Source organism: Hyposmocoma kahamanoa, unplaced genomic scaffold (genome assembly GCF_003589595.1).
Source record: "Hyposmocoma kahamanoa isolate Upper Pololo Valley unplaced genomic scaffold, ASM358959v1 230, whole genome shotgun sequence".
Classification (NCBI taxonomy): domain Eukaryota; kingdom Metazoa; phylum Arthropoda; class Insecta; order Lepidoptera; family Cosmopterigidae; genus Hyposmocoma; species Hyposmocoma kahamanoa.
Window position 1 is genome coordinate 582129 of NW_020653749.1, and position 25788 is coordinate 607916.

A 25788-nucleotide genomic window follows, 5' to 3' on the forward strand; every position below is an offset into this window, starting at 1 on the left:
AAAGTGGACCTCCACACAATGCACATCTCCCAATCCTGTGGATTCTCACTACTAATGATGCACATTACTATTAAATTTTTATGAAAAGTGCATACGATCTAAGGATTTTTTGTATCGATTTATTTCAATGCGCTTTCTAAACGAATTAATTCTATGAAAAGGCAAATCGAATCATCCGGGTCAGAAAGCAATAAACATTTTGTGATAACATTGTTAAATTTGAACTAAACTTAAACTTCTTTTAACCCGATTTAAACACGACATTAACAAAACTTCGGGTAAGGCGAGTCATATTAAGGCACACGCTAGAAACTAATTTGAAAGGGTCATTGTTATCGAAAGGAGGTACAGATTTAACATACCAGCCCCAGTCTTCCTATTTCTAGGATTTATTACAATTGCTCGCCTGAATAAATCCGGTCTTTGGTTCGCAAATTTACTTACCTCCAAAATATACAATCTTAGTTACATTCCAGTTGCGGGACTAAAGTCATGGTATAAATAAGACAAGGTATAGTAATTCCGTAAAACCGACGTTAACAAAGCGCCGAAGCAAGGAGAGCATGCACAGGTAGGGTTATAGCTCGGATATGTATGTGAGGTGTTTCTGCCGAGACAATGGAAATACATCTGCACACTCGAGGACCTGTCCAACGCCACTGATAATGCGGCGCCAGTCACTAAGCACCTCACAAATATAAACGTCAGAGTCGACACGCTAAGAAGAACAAACCGCCGTACTACTTGGTACTTACTTGGTACTTGGTGCAACGGGCTGGTATCCGCAACTCGACGACAAAGCGCCTATTTTGCGTGTGGTGGGTGCAGGGTCCTACTCGTGCCACCCAAGCTCCTCCAGGAATCTCAGCAGCCTCCTTGGTTTGCTGAAGACTTCGGGGAGCGACCTTGGCACTCCAAGGTATTTTGCCCTGTAGTTGGCCACGCCGGAGCACTGAAGTAGGATGTGCGCAGCCGTTTCCTCCCCCTCCATGCACGCTCTGCATAGAGGGCTGTCTGTGATACCTAAATTGAAAAGGTGTTTATTATATGGACCATGACCCGTTAGGGCGGCAGTTAGAGTGCGAAGCTCTTGCCTTTTAAGTTTAATTAGTATTCGAGATAGACTGGCATTGAGCGTTGGGAGTGCTTCCCTCGCCTGTCTACAAACCGTAAGGGTGGTCCATGTATTATTATGTGAAGATTTTGTACCTTTGTGTATAGTTGTTCTAGACCATTGGGAGGGGAGGGACACTATCGGTTCTGGTCCTACAGCGTCCGTCTCCGACCCTTTCCTGGCTAGTTCATCTGCTGCATCATTGCCACGTGAGCCGCTGTGTCCTTTAATCCACTGAAGAGTTACGTGGTTTTGTATACATACCTCCATGAGTGCTTGATGGCATTCGTAAATGAGCCCTGAGTTTATGTCATAGCTATTCAGTGCTTGAAGTACTGACATACTGTCGGAGAGTATTCGAATGGAGTAGTTCTTTACTCTTCTCGCTATGATTGCTTCTGCTGCCAACTTGATGCCCATGCATTCAGCCTGGAATACTGTGTTGTGGTCACCAAGCGGTGCTGATATCCTGATATTGAGGTCTTCTGAGAATACCCCAGTACCTGTTCCTGAGTTTGTTTTAGATCCGTCGGTGAAGACTCGGACCTCTCTGGGGTTCAGTCCTTCGTTGGGATCTTCAAATAATTGTATCTTATATTTCTTGTCAAAGATGTATTGTTTTGGGATCCTATCCACAACCGCCTCCAGTAGCGGTTCCTCATTGACAGACTTGTAGAGGATTTCTGTATGTGGGGTCCTCATGTGCTTCCAGAGGCCGGCTCTGTTTAGACGCACTGCTGTTGACGCCGCTTCCTGTCTGATGAACAGTGGGAGGGGTCGAAGGTCCAGCATCGCTTCGAGGGCTGCAGTTGGAGTTGTCCTCATGCAGCCCGTCGTCGCCATGCACGCTAGTCTTTGGAATTTGTCCAGTTTGTCGGTTGCGGTCGTCAGTTTGGTTCGTGGCCACCATACTATCGCGCCGTAACTGATCATGGGTCTTATCACCGCAGTGTAGAGCCATAGTGTAATCTTGGGTGAAAGTCCCCATTGTTTACCCACCATTCTATGGCACTGCCAGAAGGTGATAGTGGCTTTTTTAATTTTGTTGTCCATATGTTTGTTCCAGTTCAACTTGTTGTCCAGTATTACTCCCAAGTACTTGACTTCGGTTGATATCTGTAGTTCTGTGCTGAAGAGTTTGGGTAATCGGTAGTTACCTAGTAGTCGTTTGTTGGTAAACATTACTAGTTCCGTCTTTGTTGGATTTACCGATAGTTCATATGCTCTGCACCATCTTTCCACAATTCGGAGAGCCGCTTGTGTAATGTCGCAAAGTGTGTTGGCATAGTTTCCTGTTACCAGTATAGCTATGTCATCAGCATATCCTATTGTATAGAAATGTTCTTTGTTGAGTTTAATGATAAGGTCATTTACGACCATGTTCCACAGCAGAGGCGACAATACCCCTCCTTGAGGGCACCCCTTCGCTACTATTGCCCATGGGGTCTCATTTGCTGTTGTTTTTATTGTTCTTTGTTTCAGCATGTTGCTAATCCAGCTAATTAGCACTTCATCTACGTTGTGTCTTCTCATTGCTGATTGTATGCTGGAGAAGTTCGTTTTATCGAAGGCTCCTTCAATGTCTATAAAGGTGCCTAGGCAGATTGCTTTGTCTTTAAGGGCCACTTCTATCTTGCCCACAACGGCGTGTAGGGCCGATTCAGTGGATTTGCCTTGGCTGTATGCATGTTGGTTACCATGTAATGGAATGTTCTTAAGTGCTCCATCCCTCAGTTCTCTGTCACATAGCCTTTCCAATGTCTTCAAGAAGAATGATGTGAGGCTAATAGGTCTGAAGGACTTCGCGTCAGTGTAGTCGGGTTTTCCTGGTTTCGGTATAAATATGACTTTTACCTCTCGCCAGCTGTGGGGCACATAGCTGAATGCTAGACAGGCCCGAAAGATGTTGACCAGGTGCTGGACCAGTGTGTCCCCGCCCCATTGTAGGAGTGCAGGGAATACTCCATCTTGGCCCGGAGCTTTGTATGGTTCAAAGGTGTTTACTGCCCATTTTGTCTTTTCGTATGTCACTACTTGTTCTGCGTATCGCCAGTTATGGATCGATGTAGTGTAGTTCATTTCTACACACCTGTCGTCTTGGACGAACCTACATCCTGGGAAATGTACTTCCAGTAGGGTTCTTTCCGTTTCCGCAGGGGAGGTTGTGTATGTGTTATCTATTTTGCGTATTGAACCTAGCTCAGTTGAATGTGAGTTGCCTAGGATTTTCCTTATTCTGTTTGCTTGTGCGCTAGACGTGATGTTCCCGCAGTAGCCTCGCCATGACGCGGAGCTCCTGAACCGTATGCGCTTTTTTAGTTTGGATTTGGCCGTCTTGTAGTTTTCCCAATCCTCATCCGCGCATGTGTTCATTGCTCTATTGAACTGTCTCCTTACCCTTCTTCGTAGCCTCTCAAGCTCAGGCCCCCACCAGTGCTGGCCTTGTCGCGGGGCTGCGTCACTCAGTGGGCATGCGGAGTTATAGCTGTTCAATATGTTTGATGTTAGTTCTTTAACCTGTGTTTCTATCTGTGCTGTGCCCAGTAGTCTTCCCGGTGCTCCCGGTTCTCCCAGGTTCTGGTGCAGTTTGACCGTGTATAATTTACGATCGGTTTTTCTGGGATTCCGTTTCGGTTGTTGTTCTTTAATGGCTGTTTCTAGGCTGAATCTTATCCATCTGTGGTCCGAGAAGGATGCTTCTTCGGACACGTGCCAGTTGTGGATAAGGTCCACTGCTCCTTCTGACGCTAGGGTTAGGTCTATAATAGTTCTACATCTTTTATTTATAAAAGTTGGTACTATACCTTTATTAAGGATTTGAAGGTTAGTTGTGAATAAGTATTCTGTTAGGTTCTTACCTCTATCATTTGCGAGATCCATGCCCCACAACGGATGGTGGGCATTGGAGTCAGTAGCCACGACGATATTCTGGCCGTTCTGCTCGCAGTAGTTGATTAGCTGAACCATTTCCTGCGGTGGTGGCACATCAGTCTCCGCCATATAGACAGAGGCGAGCACCACTTCAGGCAGACCCGTGGCCGCGTCTGCTAAAAGCTTTACGGCACACAGGTCTCTGGAACAGAATTCAGTTAGTGGCTGTACATGTAAGTTATTCGAGTAATATATGCAAGTTCTAGGTTTATCTGAGATGGTAGTCGATAGTAGCTTACCTCTCAGGTGTGAGAGTCCATTTATTTGACCACGGGCACTAATCCACGGTTCCTGGATTAGTGCCATGGCTGTGTTGTTAGCCTCCAACCATTTCCGGAGCTGAACCGTTGCGGCCTGGCTGTGGTGGAGGTTGCTCTGGACGATGTGTAGTTTACTGAGCGAGGGGGAAACCGCCATCAGAAGATAGCAGCTCCTCGTCCACGTCCTCGCTCAGTCGGATGTCTCCCATCCCCAACACACACTCGTCGTCGCTGCTGGTCGCCACCGGTTTGACAGCGGCGTCCGCAGAGACGGGGGTCGAGGAGGGCCCTTCACCTTCTCCGGGAATATTGGAGGAGGTGGAGGGCTCCGGGGAGACGTCCATCCGCGTCGCTGATGTGCCCGTCTTCTCGGGTGGCACATCGGTGTACAGGCCCCTCTTCGATCTGAACCTGAGGTAGACCGTGCCCAACTGGAAGGTTAGGCGCCGGCCATGCCCCAGGACAGCGGGGACGAGTTCCTCTGGGAGGCTCACCACTACGAAAGAGTTGTCACTGTGCTGCTGCAGCTTGTGAACAACCCAGCGGTGTGCCTCCGCCCACGGGTTTTGCCACTTGAGGATGCGGCCGATTCGACGCGCATCCTCCCAGTGACCAGGGATGAGTAGTCCGCAGACCACCCTCCGGGGAGCCTCCACCCCATTTTTCAATGAGAGGGGCTCCCCGGATGGCAGCCTGATGGTGCTAAGGGCATCTTCTAGCCACTGGAAGGTGGCTGTGTCCTGACACCACAGTTTCAGGGACCCGTCACTGTAGACAGGTTTACCACGAAACTGTGGGCCGACGTCCTCCTCGCTGCACTCCTCCGCTCCTTGCGAGAGGAGCTTACATAGGGCCACCTGTACCATGTCGGCATCGGGGCTCCGTATGTAGCCAGTTTTGGCTGATGTAATTACCGCCATGAGTTCAGGCCTGGTGGCCTCGGCGTAAGTGCGTTGCTCGGCGGGCCTCTCAACCTTTTGCCGCTTGTGCTCGCCTCTAGGAGATATGGTCTCGTCAAGGCGGGCACGTTTGGCAATGGTCGAGGACCTCTGCCTGCTCTCTACCGGTTTGCTGTTAGAAGGGAGGGGGGCCCTTCCAGTGGGGTGCGCGACCGACCCATTAGACCGTGCTGATGCAGTCCCTGGGCCACTCGCGCCACCCACTGGGGGCCTCGCCTCTCCCTCCTTCGGCAGGGGGTTGTGTGTGGTACGACGCTCGCGTTCTTTACGACGGCCCTTCTTGTTTTTACGGGCAGGGCGTCCCCTGCTCCCACTGGGGGCCGGGGGTGGGCGCTCGCCATGGCCACTAGTCCCTTCCTTACGGATGGGTGCCGTGGCCTTGGATTTGGGCTGGCGACTCACCAGGGTCCACCCTGCTTCAAGGGCCGCGTTTGAGGGGTTTTGAGCGGGGGCCGCAGAACCTGGGGTTTGGGCCACAACCGCTGGTGTGGTGCTAGCACCAGCATCGGTGCTCGGCTGACCTTGGGGTTTCCCCTTTGGCCTACCACTCACCGTAGGGCGCTGTGTGTTCGTATTTGTTTGTGGGGCACTTTTGGGTTTCCCCTCGAGTACCGCCGGTTTTGGGTTTTGGGTTTTGGTTAAAAGTTGATCATTTAAATCCATATTTAAAGTTCGTAAAAATTCACTCTCCTGACTTCCCACCCACCACGGAGCCCGCACCTTTGGGGATGTCCCATTCGGGACACCAGGATTGTCAGGAGAGTATAGGTGCAGAAGTTGGGAGCTCACTGCGCGACATCGGGGGCTCGAAATGTGCGGCTGGCTGACCTGATCAAGGTCAGCCAGGTGTTCCGCACATACTCACCCCGTCAGCATGGCCGAGTCCGTCCCCCCCACACCTCGCCTGTGGCCCTCTGACGGGACACAATGCCATTTCCCTGTGTTGGCTAATCACAGGGCTACCGTTTAGCAGGAAATCAGGGCCAAAGGGGGCGTATTGCTTGCCGGAGTCCCCACCCCGCTCGGGCTCAACCCCCCAGGATTCCTTCATCCCTGCGTAACCGCCGTACTAACTGCACTGCAACTGCTATGGACAGGCGCGTCGCGTACCGCCAGGCGCACGGCTTGTTCGTCCTGTCATTTGGTCACAGATTACTTAATTGCTACTACGTAACAAATACATCACTCTCATACAAAATCGAAAATACCTACGTTATAATAGCCTACTAAATCTGACTAATGATACCAGGTGCCCACTACGTTGAAAAAGGAACCTAAGCCCGCTCCGACGTAGATGAAAATAACGTTGCCCGCAGTGTGCAGTCGTGCGGAACCGAATGCTGGGGATGTACAAGGATTGTAATGTAAATGAAAGACTTGTCTGAGGGCTTGCACTGTCGGCGATACACTCAGCGTTAAAAACTTATCGAGTAACCTCCAGGGAATGACGGAGCCCTGATTTGTTATCATAAAAAGAAACAAAAAACATGGCCTCCTGACTCAACTGTGTTCAACCGAATCAAAAGCATATAGTTGATAATAATATAACACAGATAATATCGCTGACCCGTTACATAATATGATGATGATTTATGATGAATTGTGAGCACGGTGGTTTTTTTTATGATACAAAGCGACGGGACCAACAAATCATGCGCCTGGTGGTAAGCGACACGCCTATCCATAACAGTTGCAGTGCCACTCAGAGCTTTGAATCGCAAAGATCTTAGAGGCCCTGACCATCATCCTGAGAAATAAATTGACAAGTCCATATGCCTGCAATTTCACCAGCATCCCTTAACCCCTTGAAACTGGAATGCAGTAATGCTCACTCTACTGCTTAGCGGCTGAAATACGTAAGGACACAGTACTTCCCTGGACGAACTCTTTCACAAGGAGCTATTACAGTAGAGCTCTTTATTTGTAATATCACATTCTGTTTTCGCCTGGCGTTAAGCTCAACTGTGAATGCTGTTTCATGTTGATACCTAGTTATGCACCCGGATCGTGCCCGCACCATACAAGTAAGGATATAAAGTAGGCATAACACCCCAGGTACTTACAGGCACCTTACGCTGCATTCTAAGAGTGCAAACATCCTGTGGTGCATAGCCCCGAGGTAGATACGTTTCATAGTAAAATGCATTGATGAGAGACATTAAACGTCGGACATCGATCTCTGCCAGTTGTCTAGTTAAGTTTAAATGTAGTTTCGTTTTTAGTTTTTAAAAATCTCCTGTCGCTCCCGGAAACAATACTACCCTGTTATTTTTGTAAACACCCAAATTATATTTACTTATATTAATATTCTCGCCGAATTTTGTAAAAAAAATAAACAAACAAGAAACAAAACACAAAAAGAAGAAGTTTATCAAAAAAAAGGTAACAAAAGAGTTAGTTGGCATAGTTTTCACTGGAGGTATCGGTGTATATTTCCTATTAGGAGAAGCAAGAAAACGATGACGTGGTAGATTTTTTCTATGATCACTTCAAGTTTCGTGTACCTACTGCTATGTGTAAGTGGAATGTGTTGGAATTTACACATGTTTAGGGAAAAACCAGCGACCGCGGGTGAATCGCCTTCCGTCTCCCTAGTTTGCCTCAAGCATTCTCAAGGCTACTTACTCTTATGCTATTTCATTGGAAAAACCGACTTAATTTGTGGTGGTGAGAGAACGGGTGCTTCTCAATTCAAATGTCCACGGTTCGAGTCCCTGTGACAGCATGTATAAGTCTTGAATTTATTATTATATAAGTGAATCTTTTTTTCATCCGACTTCAAAAAAGAAGGAGGTTCTCAATTGGACTGTATTTTTATTTATTATGCTACGCGAATACTCTAATTTGTGAATCAATTTTGATGATTATTTTTGAAGTGAAGAAATAAAACTTCAATAAAACTTGGCAAATAGATGTAATTTCACGCATCTTTGGGGTCGGTTATTTTTTTCGTTTTAATTTTAATTTCTATTTTACTTTCGTTATTGTTTTTATACCAAGTGACGGGACGGACAAGTCATGCGCCTGGTAGTAAGTGACATGCTTGTCCATAGCAGTTACAATGCCGTTCAGAGGTTTGAATTGAGACACAAGTTGACAAGTTATGTGCCTATAATTTCACCAGCTCGCTTGCCCTTCAAAACCAGAACGCCGTACTGCTTTCATTACTGATTGGCGGAAAAAATAGATAAGGTTCACAAGGTTCACAAGGACCTATATTCCCACTAAAATCTTACAATAGCAATATCTCTTATTAAAGGAAATATTGTGATAAAGCCTGCACGTCGAAAAAAGTGCAAGGGTCAGTAGAGAGGAAATCCAGTCTTGTCGAGAGTCCATAGTTAGCCGTTTAGATTTGCACTCCAGGCAGTCTCCGACTGGGGCAATGCCAATCTTGTCAAATTTAACGCTACCAAAATGCAGGCGTGTCTATTCTCCACAAAACGGAGTCCCTTTGAGCTGACTCCGACTTTTCGTGATATATCCATACCGATAGCCGACTGTTTCAAGCTACTTGGAATGGACCTGTCGTCCAATTTGAACTTCGGCAGATACATTGAATCCGTGGCCAAAAATGCAGCAAGGAAGCTTGGGATCCTTTCCAGGGTGAGGCGTTACGTTACACAGGAACAGTTGCTTCAGCTGTACCAAGCATAAGTTCAGTCGTGTATGGAGTACTGCTGCCACCTTTGGAATGGTCTGCTACATATCAACTGGCCGCTTTGGATTGAATTGACAGCCGTGTCGAGAGGCTTATAGGTGACTCGGAATTAGTAGAGGCAAAGCTGCTGAACCTTGATCACCGCCGTAAAGTTGCCTGCTTATCGGTATTTTACAGGATATATCACGGAGAGTGCGCGATGGAATTACACGATTTAATTCCGCTTTCCCCTTTCCATCATCGGGGGACTAGGCGTAGGCTTGGGTTCCACCCCTATGTTGTGGATATTCCAAAGATTCGCACAAAGAGTTACGCTTTCATATTTGTATGGCGAACTGCTATGGAGTGGAATTCCCTGCCTGCAGACTTGTTCCCTGAACGTTATAACTTGGGCCTTTTCAAGGCGAGAGTGAATAGGCATTATTTAGGTGTGCATTCTCCATCGTCGACCTCATCGTCACTTTCCATCAGGTGAGATGGAGGTTACATGCGCAATTATAATTCATAAAAAGAAAAGTTCCCAGCCCCTGGACAACGTGCGAGGCCCCAAACCCGACGTGAGCAAACACGGGGGAATAACTCCTAAGCCCTCTTTAGAAAAGACAGTGAAGTGGAACATTATAAATATATAATACGTTCACGATCATGATTAGGTTCTATATAGTATTTTGTTTTGTATGTATATTACGCGATAACTACGGATTTTGACGATTCTTTTTTTGTTGGAAAGAGGGTACCACCTCTAAGGTTCGCAAATTAGGGTATGAATCCGGTTTCGCGCTCTTTCCGGTAACCGATTTCAATAAACTTAGCAAATAGGTGTAATTCTACGAACTTTTGAGGTATGTTTTTTTAGTACGTTACGTTTGTGTTACGTGGGCCTGCCTAAATTCGATCTTTTACTACATCTCATGCGACCCTAATTTTTTTTTGTATGCTAATACGGAACCCAGGGTATCAACGATACAGACTGATCTCTTTAGAGACTCGTTAAACGGATTAGACATTATATAATTAATAATTAACCATATATTTACTACGTATTTACTACAAATGTGCGACAGACACTATCAAAATGACCCGTCAACTTACACTGTTTATATTATGTTACAACTGGGAAAACCAAAACGTTAATATTATTATTATATAAATATAGTAATTTTAATTATAAGGAAAATATATGTAGTAAAACAAATTGTCGAATTAAGCAATTATTGTAATTATTACAACAAGATAAGAATCGCTACTAGATAACCTATAACCTAACATATATGTATTTACTTAAAATAATTGTTGTTACTTTCCATTATTAGTAGCAATAGAGCTACTTGTAAAAGTGTTCGCCCAGGGATTTACTGCTACCTTACCTACTTTACCTTACCGTACCCTACCTTACCACCAAGCAGTAACGTGAGAAATACTGTAATCCGGTTCCGATGGGTAAAGGGGGCTGGTGAAATTATAGGCACATCGTCCTTGTCAACTTATGTTGCGCATTATCTTTACGTTATCAGGCAACCTTTTCGTCTCGTCATTTGGTATTAAATAAAAAAAATAAATGACACGCATATTTAGGTATGCATAGGCATTATTTAGATGTGCATGCTACAGCCTCGACCTCATCGTCACTTTCCATAAGGTCAAAAGCGCACTTATCTTTAATATAAAAATTTTTATTGGAAATGAAACTATTTTTCCGGATTTAAATCGCGTATATTTGTTTTTTCAAACAAACCAACATTTCGGGCCCTTTACAGGTCCCATGGTCACGGTTGACTGAGGTGGTACAGTCATCAACCAGTTATGTCCAATATTAATGCAAACCACCCTAGTTTTTCACTATATTTTCAAAAGTTATTAATTAAATACCTTATTTTTAATTTTACAAAGAAACATTCCAATTTACGCTACGTTGTTTTACAAATAATTTTATTGTAACAATATGAATTTTTATTAAATTTATTATATATATTAATTATTATTATTATTATTATATTAATAACATTAAGTAAATTGTATGCCATAAAATTGGCAATACGTACTAATACAACAATGTCTCCTTACTCTACTGATACCAAAGTATCTGATGCAACTGCTTCTGTGGCCGAACGGTTACCACGCAGAGGTCCCGGGTTCGATTCTCGGGCCGCGAGAAATATTTGTATGGCCTACATTTATTTATTTCTTGAGTTTGGGTGTAACTTGTGATGTTCTATGTATGTGTCCATGGGACCCGCGACACAGGGTTTTCCTAGTCCTTATTTTAAGACCTTCTTGACGTATCTACGCATACAATGAATTATTCGATTGATGGATTGACCTGTGGGACTCCCCAATGTTACAGCATTAGATGCAACTACATACCAGTACATACTTTTCGTTTGTATTTTATTGTCAAACCTACTAACTCTAGTTCTAAAAGAACTTATTACTATGGAAAAGATTCTGAAACATAATACTTTATTATTATTATAACTTGTCATAATTATATAAATCAAGAAACACTGTGCTAAAAAGTAGTGAGCAAGACCACAATAAATAAACTAACACTTTATTTCATAAACGTAAAGGACTAAAAACAACATGCACGAAAATAAAACACAGAAAAACAATGGCAAACAACATAAAAATGGCGCCAAATTAATATTTATTTATTTAGCATTGGTTACATAATCATCAGCTTAAATACGTAACAAACTATGCTTAATTTTATATCTATAAAAATTGCAACTACATAAACCCGCCATTTTGACTTTGTTCAATGGCGCCGAAAACTAGTATATTTAAATTTGGAACTTGGATATAAAACTAAACTGACAAAAAAAACTGTAACAAAAAGATTTAGTCTGATGGAGTATTATATAATTTTTTTTATTTGTTATAAAGCAAAACAAAACCTTATAACTAATTACAATGTAGCCATTTTACAAAACTAATAAGCAATTTCAATTTAACACAATTTCCTAAAACAAAAGCAACTAAAGAAATTGTCCATTGACAAAATATCTTTTAAATTAGTTAAGGGGAAAACACTTCGTTCTTGTGTTTATAGTCTTATTAAAAAAATGTTACTAATATTTATTTTATTCACTAAAATAACTACACTAAAACAATTCAAAGGTTTAGTTCTTTGCAGTCTACGCACTATATTTGTATTGTCAAGTAGCTGTATAGCCTCTATGTTCACGTGATGATGAAGTCTATGTACGTGAGCTTCGGCGTATATTCAAATCGCGATGCAGATCCGCATTTCGTATCTACCAAGGATCACCCACTATTGTCCTCAGTATTTTATTTTGGCATAAGGACCTATGTATATAATAATATTTTATTGCACACAGATAGCGCAGAGCATTTGCCAAATAGCCAATACAATATATATATTATTAGCATTAAAAAATAACAAAAAAACAGTAAGTTTATCATGATCATGAGACTTAATTATTATAAAGATGAATCTGGGTTTGGGACTTTACCTTTTTGAAGACAAGCGATGATTTGATTACACCATTCACCAATGTAGCGATTACCAACAATTTTAGTTTCAGACGAATAACTTTTTTGTAAAAAAAAACCGACAAATCATCGTCAAAACAAATCTTATGAGCCCTATTGAAGAGATTCTCTGATGTTTCTATAACATTTTATTTTCATTGGATTTACACCATTGGATTTTTTTTTATAAAAAAACTGAACAGTATTTTCAGAGTTGACCTGTGTATATCAGTTATTTAAAACAAAGAGGTCTTTCATCGAGGCCTTTTTATATATAAAATAAGTGCGCATTTGACCTCCATCTCACCTGATGGAAAGCGACGATGAGGTCGACGACACAGCATGTATCGATAAGCAGGTGGTGTTCAAGGCTCCACAGCTTCGCCTCTACTAATTACCGAGTCGCCTATAAGCCAAGAAGCTTATAGGCACCCTTGTCGATTGAATCCAAGGAGATGAAATGTTAAACCAAAACAAAATTAGTTAATCAAGTCGCAGAAGATATTTCTTTCGATATTTGTAGCACGAGAAGATTTGTACCTCGACCATGACCGCGTGTGTGACCTTCTTAGTGTGGACATAGAAAAAGAAAGAAGGACACATTTCATCATCAATGCGTATAAAATTTCTTCTTTATTTTCTAAACATTCTCAAAGGTTAGATTGTCTTATGTTTACTTTTTAAATGTCTAAAGTATTTAAATACATATTAGTAACTAAGTCAATGGTAGCAGTAGAAAGAGTTCGTCCAGAGAAATTACTGTCACCTTACGCATTTCTGCGCAGGAGCAGTGAGTGCTGAAATCACAACCACATGAAACTTGTCAACTTATGTCTCAGGGCAACAGGTGCAGTAAACCTCAGATCTTTGCGATTTAATCCTTTCTCTGAAGGACACAGCAACAGCTCACGACTAGTTCGACTTGGTATCTGAAATCCCCCACCTATTTTTTTTCTACATTATTATGTGACGGAACGAACTAGTCGTGCGTCTGATGGTACGTTACACGCCTATCCATAACAGTTGCAGTGCAACTCAAAGCTTTAAATCGCAAAGATCTGACGGACACCGCCAAGTCCCATGTGCCTGAAATTTCACCAGCACCCTTCAAAACCGGAACATATTAATGCTGACATTACTGTTTGGCGGCAGAAATAGGTCAGGTGGCAGTACTACCCTAGATGAACTCTTTCTCAAGGAGCTCTAGTCCTACTAAAATATAGTACGTCATAAGCATACTACGTCAAAAGGTAGCAAGAAGCGTCTACCACACACCTATTCATTATACCTACTATACAAATAAAGCATGTATAATACATAAAACTAGTCATCAGAAGGTCGTTTCTTAGTTGTTTATCCGCAACCGGACAGTGAGGTTTCGCTTCTAGTTAAAATAATACATTATAGTAAATATAGTTAGAACAATTGTTTTCAAAAGAAACGTAAAGATTTGTGTTTTTTATTATTAATAACTTTATTTGCGTAAACGCAGGAGGTTGGTAGCAACTAAATAAGTGTAGTTTCACTGTGCAAGACGTGGTACTATTAAATATGTTTATCACTAAATAGAATAAAAATTCAAATTGAATCAAAACATGTACGGCAAGTAAAGTTTTGTCAATACTATTTAGTCCTTTTGCTAATACAAATAATGTCTTTTTCTATATAAGTCCTTATTGGGTCCTTGTTTGCATTGCACTCGCGTTTTCGCGAGTTTCTAAGCTAGTTTCTAGTAAGCTAAAGCTACCTAAAGCTTTGTATAAGAAATTTCATTATATAAGAAAGATACATTGTTAAGTTTTATTTAATTTAAATAAATAAGTGCGATTTTGTGTGTTAGGATACTCACTATAGAGACTATAATAGTTGACCTTTCTTGAGGAAAATCGAAAAAAGAGGAATTTCCGAAGGTAAGCAATATTTTTAATAAGATCAAGTGACGGACTACGCCTGTCCATAATAGCTGCAGTGCTACTCAGAGCTTTAAATCGTAAAGATCTGAGTGACGCTGGCACTATGCCTCACACAATATACAAGTTGACAAGTCCCACGTGCTTGTAGTTTCACCAGCACCTTTGCACTCCACATTGCTATTCGTATGTGCATATTTGATATATTTGGCAAACATGTTTATCACCTTAGAGTTGAGTCTAAACTCATGGTACCACGATTTCGTTTAGCCAAGGTAAACGAATCTTTTATGGGGAACTGTATACGTTTTTACAATAAGGTTCCGGAGCATATATTAAGATTATCAGTTCTTATGCTAAAAATATTTTGATTGAAAAGTCATATTACAAAATTGAAGACTACGTGTTAGATAAAGATGTATGGAAAGGTGACATGGCTCTAGATTCCGCACAAATGTGATTCAAAGTGTGTTCCATTGCATTTAAGTTTATTTGAAAAGAGCAATCCCTAGAGTTTCTTGCTCGTTCTTCTCAGGGAGGTCAGCGTAGTGAACGAGCAGTAGCTTAAATGTGACGTTTTCAAGTGTAAATTTTTTATTTAACTATGGAATATGATTCTTTGACTTTGACTTATCGGCTTTTTTATTGGAATTAAATCTATTTACCTAGTTTTATTGAAATCGGTTAACGGAAACCGAAACCGGATTCATGTATTTGAATTGATTGATAATCCTTTTTATTAAACTCATTTACTTATTTATTTCCTGTTTGTGTCAGATGGAATTCGCCCTTTTCCTGATAACATTAAGCTGGCTCTACACTGGTGCCATGTTACAGTACACTACCAGTTATGGGGACACCGTTATAGGGGAACGCCTTACTTTTACTATGACTTTTGGAAAACCTCATTGTATTTACATTGTCGACAAACGTAAGTTTTTTTAAGCATATACTTGATATCCTTTTCCTATCGGGGTAGGCAGATACCACAGCATTTTCCTTGCTCTCTTATAACATAGTTCAGAAAGTTCAATTTCAAAGACACGACCAACAAGTACATAGAAAAATTCGTGAAGTCCGCTGGTTCGTTCCGTGCTTAGTTGGCATAGCGTCTGGCACGGTTTGCTAGAAGACGTCGGTTCGAATCCGGCCGGATCGAAGGAAGTGTTCGATCTTTGTTATTAATAATTATAACAAACTAGTGGAGCAATTTCACAAAAAAAAACAACTACCTAAAACATTGTGATAATCAATAAAAGCTTGAAAATTACAAGTTAAAATAAATTTAAAAAAATACCCGATACAAAACGGCGTTTTGTGAAAGACGTAACAATATAATAATGTACGCAAATATGGGGGCTTGTTTATGTACAGTGCTTCTAATAACTCAAAATCTCTTGGCAAACTTCGTGTTTCGGATTTCGTCGGGTTTTATTTAGTTGCCCTTTGCCTTTGGTAAAGACCGGACGCTTACAATCGACTTGGAAGTATATAGATTTGCCATTACTTACATTTTTTATTTATTATACAAATCAAATCAAATCATTTATTACTTTGTGATACGCAGGTTATAAAGTTGTTACAAGAATGAATTTTGAATCACTGTGATCCGCCTTATGGCATACAAAGTTTTCTTAGTTTTAGTAATTCTCATGCAATAATTTGTAATAATATTATAATCATGCAGTCCAATTAATGCAACCTATTACTAATGAAACATAATAACAATAGTAAAATAATCAATAACAAATTTAATAATATGAAATGTAAATTTTATAAGAAATCTTCAATGTTATAGAATGTCCAATCATTTAGGTAATTAAATAATAATTTCTTAAATTCTGCACAATCGTTGCAATTCCTAATTTCAAGTGGAAGTTTGTTATAAACCTTCGTAGCCATTACTATTACACTCTTTTGAAGTAGAGCAGTTTTACATGATCTACTTTTCAGTTGATGAGAACGGCGGGCTCGTGTGACGAATTCAAATAAATGAAGATGACGCTTTACGAAAAGTGAAATTTCAAATATATATAAGCATGGTAGAGTCAGTATTTTCAAATTTTTAAAATGTGGTTGACAGCTATCTGTTTTTTTCAAGTCGCATATAGCCCGAATACATCTCTTTTGGGCTTTGAATATGCGTTCAATGTGTGGTGCATTTCCCCAAAAAATATTCCATACCTAAGGTTGGATGCTACATAACCATGGTAGGCGGTCACTAGAGCGTCTAAATTTACTATTTTACAATGAGGTGAAAGCCGCTAAAGTCATAGATACGACAGGTAACTTACAGCGTGTACTTATGTTTTTTTACAAGAAGCCGGATTATTGCATCGATGGCTAACAGACTAACGTAGTTATGTCAGATGAAGTAATGCGTTCAGATACGGACTGAACTGAAATTTTTTCTAACCGGAAAAATATTCGTTTTTATCGAGTTCTTAGGTTTTCGTGATTGTTACACATAGGAAATGAAACTATTTTTCCGGATTTAAATCGCTTATATTTGTTTTTTCAAACAAACCGACGTTTCGGGCCCTTTACAGTTCCCATAATCACGGTTGACTGAGGTGGTACAGTCTTCACCCAGTTATGTGGAGCCACCACTTATATGCATCAATATTAGACATAACTGGTTGAAGACTGTACCAACTCAGTCAACCGTGACCATGGGACCTGTAAAGGGCCCGAAACGTCGGTTTGTTTGAAAAAACAAATATACGCGATTTAAATCCGGAAAAATATTTTCATTTCCTATATTCATTTTTAGTTATGTAAAGAAGCATAGCACACTTTATTTACTTTATGGTTTTGTTACATTGCTTATTAAATAAATAAAATAAATAAATAAATATCTGGGGACAATTTCACACCAATTGACCTAGTCCCAAACTAAGCAACTAAATGCTTGTACTTATGAGTACTAGACAACGGATATACATACTTATAATTACTTAAATACATACATAAATACGAAATAATACATCCATGACTTGAGTACAAACATTTGTATTCATCATACAAATATTTGCCACCTCTAGCATAGCAGTCAGGGTCACTAACCGCTCGGCCACCGAGGTCGTCAACTTTGGCACAACATTGGCACTGACATGGAGCAAATGTTATTAAAAATAGGGATACAGTTTCACTGGTCTATAGAGCATTTAATAGTTCACACGAAAATCAAAACACAGCAACAATAAGTACGTTGTTCAACATTCAAATGGTTATAGATTTTAAATCTAATTATTAATGGGCACGGAAATTAATATTCGTGAGAGACGTTGAGAAAATAGAAGCACTGTAATTATCTCAACTACGTAAAATGTCACTTTTTTGTTTTTTCAGGACGTGAAGGCGTCTTAACGATGATCGAAGCGACGAATAGCACCACATTTTCATGTCACAATCGTGCAAACGACATATACAATAGTTTGGAAGAGATCAAATTTCCGTACTTTGAAAAGCCCACAAAATTACCGGTAGGTTAGCATATCTGAATTTTCACTCGAAAATAGGTTAAGACAGATCCGTTTGGCCTAAAACAAGTAAACCTAAACAATAACTATAAAATTACAAAAGGATAACTTTTTTTTTTAAAAAACCAACGTCAAAAGTCTGTTTATTGGAATAACATCTATTTGTCAAGTTTTATTGGAATCTATTAACGGAAAGTGCGCGAAACCGGCTTCCCCTAGCTTGTCACCCTTAGAGGTGGAATATTTCAAATGGGACCAATACTGAGGTAGGTAGGAGCCTCTTTTCAACAAAAAATCATCAACAAAATCGGTTCACAAATGCCATATTAATCCCGTAACATAATCGAATTGGAAACCTCCTCCTTTTTTGAAGTCGATTAAAAAGGTAGGCGTTTTGGAAGTCTCGACAGCGAAAGGCGGTGACTCGACATAAACGCCGCGGTAGCCCACAACGCTGGTATTGGCCAGGACCCAGTTAAGTAATAATTAGGCAAATATTAAGGATACTTTCAAAAAATAAACCACCTTTCTGTATAATTACAAACATAGAGTAAAAAGTAATTCGCTTGCAGAAAGTGCAGATCAGAGCATGCATCTATCCAAACCAAACGTACGCAGAAATATTAAAGAGTCTGAACGTGGATGTGGACTACTTACCTAAACTGGTGTTGTCAGAACTTTTTGCGTCTCCGCCATTGCAAGCTTCTTTCTTCAGTGGACTTAGGATCTCTAATCTTGAATTAAGGTACGAAGAACTTGTATAGGAATGTTATTTGCTATTTCTACTCAACAGTCAGGGAATTCAGTGGAGTGACAAAGCCGTTTGCCATTAAATATGGAAGCAAAATGCTTCGTGCGGATCCTTGGAATATACACAACATTGCCGTGAACCCTAGTCTACGTCTGGCAATGATGGGGAAGGTGACTCGGAATTCGGAGACTTCACCTATAAGCCTCTTGGCATGCTTTCAACTGAATTTATTTCACTGTACTTTCTTACCTGAGAAAAGTAAAGATGTGACAGACTCTGGTAGACGTTGGATCTAAAGATCGCGTTTACTCTGACCTCAAAGAATCAAGTTGTGGGTATACAAAAGCCGGCAAAGAGTTTCATTCTTTATCTGTTCGCTTAATGAACGTAGACGAAAAGCATTTAGTACGATCTGTACCCTTTCATCAACCTGCTAGGAGTATCTACAGTTACTTTAATCGCCTATAGTGATGTTGTTACCAACTTCCTGTATTCCTTTAAGGTCGACATAAGACCGAGTTTGTCATATTTTTATTTAAACTGCTCAGACAATGTAACCCTTAATGTTGTTTTGCAGTTACATAGAAAATACCCTGATGCAATCTCGGGTGCCAGACGACGTTGTCAATTATACTTCGACACTAAAAGAGTTTTACTTGATCGGCGCTTTGCTGCCAACCTTACCAAACAACTCTGTACTGGAAACTGTAAGTTGCGAAGTATTGTTAATTATTATAAGATAAATAACAATGTTGGTGCCATACTTTCGAACGGGGTTTCTATTTTAGGACCACGTGTCTAGAAAGAAGTTTAGCCGCTCAGGCTATGCGCTCCTCCTACTGTAAAATGGCAGCTATTTGGTTTCGCAAATTAGAAAAGGATTCAGTTTAAATACAAGTTTTTATAAATAAAAATTATTATTCTGCATTGCTAAATAAATACCCTCCGTACTACCATCAAAATAATCTCAAATAAAATGCAGTAACACACCGCAAATCCTGCACTTAAAAATGTTTGGTGTACTTGGATAAATATGATAATATTCCGTTTGAGTGGTTCTAACGTTTACCATGAAATTACTCCTTAAAGTATAGTTTATAAACATTTATATTCAGGGCAAACTTAAAAAACGCTACTTACGGTATGTTTTCAATAAATAAACACCGAAATCACCAGCCCAAACAATAACACACACGATTGTCGTGACGTATTTTTGAAGTTGTTTATTTTTTTTAAATGACAGACGCAGGCATTAAAAACTTTATGGTTTGCTAGAGTAGTTACCGAAATAGCAATTAATATTAGTTCTTTTACCTATTATAACTTCGATATCCGATAAATCGGTATAAAATCGTCACCGGCACCTCTAGGTGTAATATGCGTCTACGGCTGCATGTATCGCGTGAGCGGGTAAAGCTGCATCTAATAGCCTTGGAACGCCTGCAAGCAATGGCAATTGACAGAAAAGAAATAGATAGGTTTGAGTTTTACTATCATTACAGATGACCCTGGATAGTGGCAAATCACGCAACGCACTTGGCGGCTGCAGCCATCTCCGACAACTAACTCTCATTAACTGGAATGTACACGGCTTCAACGTGGAAAAGGGCTGGCTTTCCACCTGCTATAATCTAACTCAACTTGTGTTACGTACTCCATCTGTTGATACTATTTTCCGAGTGGTTAGTTATATTATATTTATATATACTTTAAATAATGGAAGTTCTCAAGTCTGCAATATTTTTTGTTGTATATCTCTACATTGGTAACCTTATTCGGACAGTTTCTTTTCAATAGTCTTGACGAACCCCTTCATATGCTAGTTAATACCTAGTTGTAATCTGGAAAGTTACAACTGATTTGGAATCACCTTCTTTGTTCTTAGTCCTATCGTGACTCTAATAATAACTACGTAACTGAACAATATTTTCAGAATTGATCATTACCTGTGTATATCAGTAATTTCAATCAAAGGCTCTTTCATCTTAGCATTGTAAACACCGTTTTGTATATGCATACGTTTATTTATTGTATATGTACTAACTTCATTCTAAAATTCCAGTTAACCAACGCTACCAGTCTTCGTAAACTTGAAATCACTAAACTGCCAATAAACATGTTTGAAATTGAAATTTCCATTACCAACGCATTGTACTTGGAAAGTATCAAGATTCATAAATCCAGAATATATCGTATTGTAATGTAAGATATTTTTTGTATTATAAATATCCTCGCAAGCTGGAAAGTAATTTGCTCTTGCATACATAAAATTAAACATGGTATCAAAGATCAAACCAGTAACATGGTTTTACTTACCGACTAGACTAATAATTAGGTCTTGACAAAGAGAAGTATGTTTTCAGAAAAAAAGGTCTTCCGCTAGTAGCTGACATAGATTTCTCTGACAACGATTTGTGGAACCCTGCTCATATACGTCCTATGTTATTACACGTACGGCTTCTCACAAACGCTACTTTATCCAATAATCCTAGATTGGACCTCTGTACGGGTGAGTCTTTTAATGAATGAATAAATGATTCTTTATTGCACTTAAAAAATTACAATGATAACACAGAACAGTAATGTAAGAATCACAGAGTTTACAACAGGCGGCCTTACTGCTAAGTAGCAATTCTTTTAGGCAACCAGAGGATATCAATTTAAGTGCTGGTAAGGGGGAACTTTCCATCCACCAAAGAATATATTCTAATGGAAGTGTTTTAAATAAGTACACTACATATTAATAATAGAAATATCAAAATAATCATAAATACATACATTAGGATGTATACATATAGAGAGATAATAATGCATGAGTACAATAAAAATATTTACTAATATATTTTTATGGGAAAATAAAATAATAATAAATAAATAAACCTAACAAGATTATAACATTATGCAAAAAGTAAATACATGAAGAGAATGGAGAAAAAAACAGACTTAGAAGTTAAGGAATGTTCCTTAAACATTTCTTTTGAAGGAATTAAGAGAAGGAGATTGTCGAATAAAGGTTTAATAAAAGGTTCAGGGACATAATTTCATAGCCGGATAGCAAATATAGTAAACCAGTAGAAGTTAAAATCTGAGACATGAGGTTTGGCATGTTTAGTGTTACACTCATAGTGCATTAGAGCACCAAAAATAAAACGTTATTTAAGACAAAGAGGCGTAAAGAAATAGAACAAAGTAAATTGAAGAAGGAAAAGTGTGTAAAGCCTTTTCATTTTTTAAATTAGGAGACATGGCCAAAATTACGAAGTCTGAAGATAAGTCTTAAACACAAATTTTGGAGCTTTTCAATTTATTTTTTTATTTATATTTGGAAGATTTACAGAAAATTTCTAACAATATAAGTTAAGTAACAGGTGCAAGTGCTAATTACAAATCTCCACTTTAACCATCCAATTAAACTGGGAGACTATCAAATCCGGACAACAAACATACGTTTAGTCCAGTGTCGGTTATAGAATGCTCTGGATGAGTGCAATTTTTGTCTTAATTCTTAAAAAGTACTTAAGTCTTCTATGTATTTCATTTTTGTACTGTAATCGTGAAAAGATGTTTATAAGAAAAGTTAAATTATATCAATGAAATTGAATTTCGAAAAACGTCCAAAATATGCTCACCTCTATAATATCAGTGCAAGGAAGTTACCAGCCCATGAGACTCCCCTTTACCCTGATAAGCGTGCGGACCACTCTGTTGATGACGTATGCGTTAAAAACCCTGATAGGTTAAATACGGTCTTAAAACTTACTTTTTAAACTTAACGTATTGATTTATTTAATCTAGTTATTATTTCAGCACAACCGTTAGATGAAAACATTTGGGATATATGGATGCCTAATTTAAGAAGACTAGTGGCGACCCGTACTGCAACTACTACATTATGTTTTCAAAACTTACAAGCCCTATCACTTTTAATTCTTGACTTGTCAAGTTGCAACATTAGCACATTAGATGTAAGTATTCTTTTAAAGGACTTTGAAAATTTGTACATATTTTTAGGAAACTCTTGTGAAATGGTTGATAGAATCATGGATAGAAGACTTGTCTCAGCTCTTTTGTATACGTCGCTCACGTTTGTCATTAATATTCTGGATAATCCATCTGAACAATATTCTTCCGGCAGTTTACAGGATTACCGAGATTCAACAGCAGTCAACTAAAACTTCGTTTAAACCACAACGCCATTGAAAAAGTCTCGTTTGAGCATGCTGACTACAAGCAATTACAACAGGTACTTAATCTTTTCGTATCACAATCAGATGAAATTGTCACCTCCTGACGAAATTAAATTCAAATTCACAACCAGGGCTATGGCTTTAGCATTATACACCTTCCCTGAGAATAACTTCTTCCAATAGAATAGTGGCTTTATACCGATAAATAAAGAAATTTGTTAAAAGGCTAATTATTTAATATACACGTAAATGTTTCTATAATTTTAATTTTTTATATACAGAACGAAATCACGACTCAACCACGAGAATTGAGTTTGCGTGAACTACATCTACAGGGTAACCATATTAAGAACTTCACCGCCAACGATCTGCCCGAAAAGCTTAGGGTTCGTATTCTGTCAAATAATTATTTCTAACTCATAATTAACCAATTATTTAATTCAATATTTTTTTTTATTGTATGACATGATGTTCTGGTACAAGACTATACAGAGTGAGCCTCCTCGTGTCCCTTGGTTTGACCATGTTAACTTAAGCGGGGGTCAAATTGTCAGCGCGCATAGGCTTGGATTCAGACACGTTCCATTAAACAAATTTTTGTAACTGATGAGGAGGGTGAACTCACCGAATTGCGAAGTGTGTGGGATTCCTGAGGATGTACATCATTGGCTCATGGAGTGTATTCGGACGGAACCTATGAGGGCTTGGTTATTTGCACAGGCTGGTTTCCGGATATTTAATGTTGGGTTAATTTTTAATGGTTTCAATCTGTTTAGTCGGAGCCAGCATGTAGTGTCGCGGAGATTTTGTATACTGTTTTTTTGTTAGGTAGTATTTTCATTAATCTGTCTGGATTTTACTAAATGTTTTCCTGAAGTAGCGTTTTTCTAATGGGGCTGACATGTTCTATAACGATCAAAGCCCCTAAATAAATAGAGTAAAAAAAATATGATGTTTTACTACGACGATATAGATTTATTTTTGTTTGATTCTAGTTTCTAGGCCTAAGCCCTCTTTCGGAGTTTTTTTTTTCAATCTGTTGTTTGATTCCAGTTCCTTGACTTAAGTTTTAATCGCCTTTCTTACATCGACAACGAAACAGCAACTGCATTGTTCTCATCAAAAAAGAGACATATCAAGCTAGCTGGTAACAGCATCGTGTGTGACTGCCAGAACCAGGCTTTTCTTACTATCTTGAATGAACATAAAGATCAGGTAAATATTTTCCTTCAATTACTTTCAACCAATAAAATATAAACCTAAATATGTACAGGTATTTACATGTTAGTTTTCTAAACTGTAACAATTCGCAACACCACAACCGCATTAACACAATCGGATCAAGACTCCATTGTAACCACCAATCAATACCTAATTGGGCACTCGTCTCTCCTAAGTATTTGAGCTCGTCGTCACCTATCTTCTGGGGTTTAAAGATTTAGAACTGGCAATATAAGGCAAAATGAGCAATATACATAATATTTGAAATCTACGAACGTGCTTTCTTTCAGGTGGACGACTACAACGAACTCGTCTGCAAAGAAGATGGAAACTTAATAAGCAACGTTACTGTTTCCACGCTCTGTGTCCTTGAGAGTCAACCACAGTCGATACTTATCAGGATGTTACTGCCAGTCTTACTCGCTATGATAGGCTTGATAGTCTTAGCTATTGCTGTATATTTCCGATATGGAAAAGCCATTAAGATCTTCTTGTATGCAAGAGGTTTGTGTCTCTGTTGCTTGAAGGAAGAGAAGCTCGACGCGAATCGTCCATTTGACGTTTTCATCTCTTTCTCTCACGACGATGAGGATTACGTCTTAAAAAAGTTTCTGCCGGAGCTAGAAAAGGAACACTATAAAACTTGTATTCACAATCGTGATTGGATCATTGGCGAGTGGATCCCGAAGCAAATTTCGGTGTCGATAGAAATCTCGCGGCGTACGTTGATAATTCTGTCGAGGAATTTCATAAAATCCGTGTGGGGGATGCTGGAGTTCCGCATGGCGCACGCGAGTATGCTGAACGAGGGCCGGGCGAGGTTGATAGTTGTGGTTTTGGATGATATTGTGAAGGAGGAGCATCTGGACCCTGAGCTAAAGAACTATCTCCGAACCAACACGTACTTGGAGACTAGTGATCCGTGGTTCTGGGACAAGCTGCGATTCGCGCTGCCGCGACGGGGACTCTCCCCGCCAGAAACGAGTCATGAGGTGCCAGTAGATGTTCCTAACGATTTTGGACCATATGGAGTTGTTATGCCAGTTGTTCAGAGGAATTTTAATGACTCTGTATTGTAACGTGTTAAGTGTATCTTCGGATATGCGTTGCATTTAAGTGAATTGTAAGGATTTTAAGTGTTGATATCGAAACCAAAGATTGTAATACCAAAATATTTTATTCTGACTTAATAAAAAATGAGACATTCATGATTTATAATCAATTTTTATTAATTTAAGTTGAAGTACATAATAAGTTTTAGTTGGGGAATATTCTGACGTTAATTTGATATTATGGTATGAATCATAATGCCCAAAATGTAAACAAAGAAATGTCACGAAATGTCGTTGTCAAAGGGTGTCGTTGTCAAACCTTATATTTTTATCGAAATTGAAAAAGGAGGAGGTTCTCATTTTCTACAATTTAATACAGCTATTATAAAATATTAACAATAAACAAAATACTACGGAGACACGAAAACATTCGAATTCGCGAAACAAAGCACGAATGACATTTATGACATGAAAATGACGGCACAAAAAAAATTTTGATACCGATTGTGTTACCAGTGTCATAAAATTATTTACGACGACACGACATAGCCCTTTATAATAATATTATTATATGAAACGACATTGAGTTTAATCAGATTACAACTTGAAAAGAGTTCTAAATGTTTATTATCCCCAAACAAATGATTTAGAATTTTTTTTTAATTTTCACCTCACTAGCTTTGAACGGCTTTCTTTCTCATTTGAAACCTGCGCACCTTCGCGCATAAGCGTTATTTCCACGATAGCGTGGAAAAAGTTTTTCGA

The 25788-nt window shown here is 39.5% G+C and overlaps 1 protein-coding gene across 1 annotated transcript; it reads left to right on the forward strand.

Moving 5' to 3' along the window:
• The first annotated feature begins 15120 nt into the window (after positions 1 to 15120).
• On the forward strand, positions 15121 to 25158 carry LOC113228396 (toll-like receptor 1). Its single transcript, XM_026461673.1, has 12 exons — positions 15121 to 15261; positions 17682 to 17815; positions 18385 to 18557; positions 19141 to 19270; positions 20066 to 20245; positions 20626 to 20765; positions 20927 to 21072; positions 22371 to 22528; positions 22699 to 22806; positions 23032 to 23136; positions 23804 to 23965; positions 24262 to 25158. The coding sequence occupies exons 1-12, from the start codon at positions 15159 to 15161 to the stop codon at positions 25048 to 25050; spliced, it is 2328 nt and encodes a 775-aa protein (XP_026317458.1). The 5' UTR covers positions 15121 to 15158; the 3' UTR covers positions 25051 to 25158.
• The last annotated feature ends 630 nt before the right edge of the window (positions 25159 to 25788 follow it).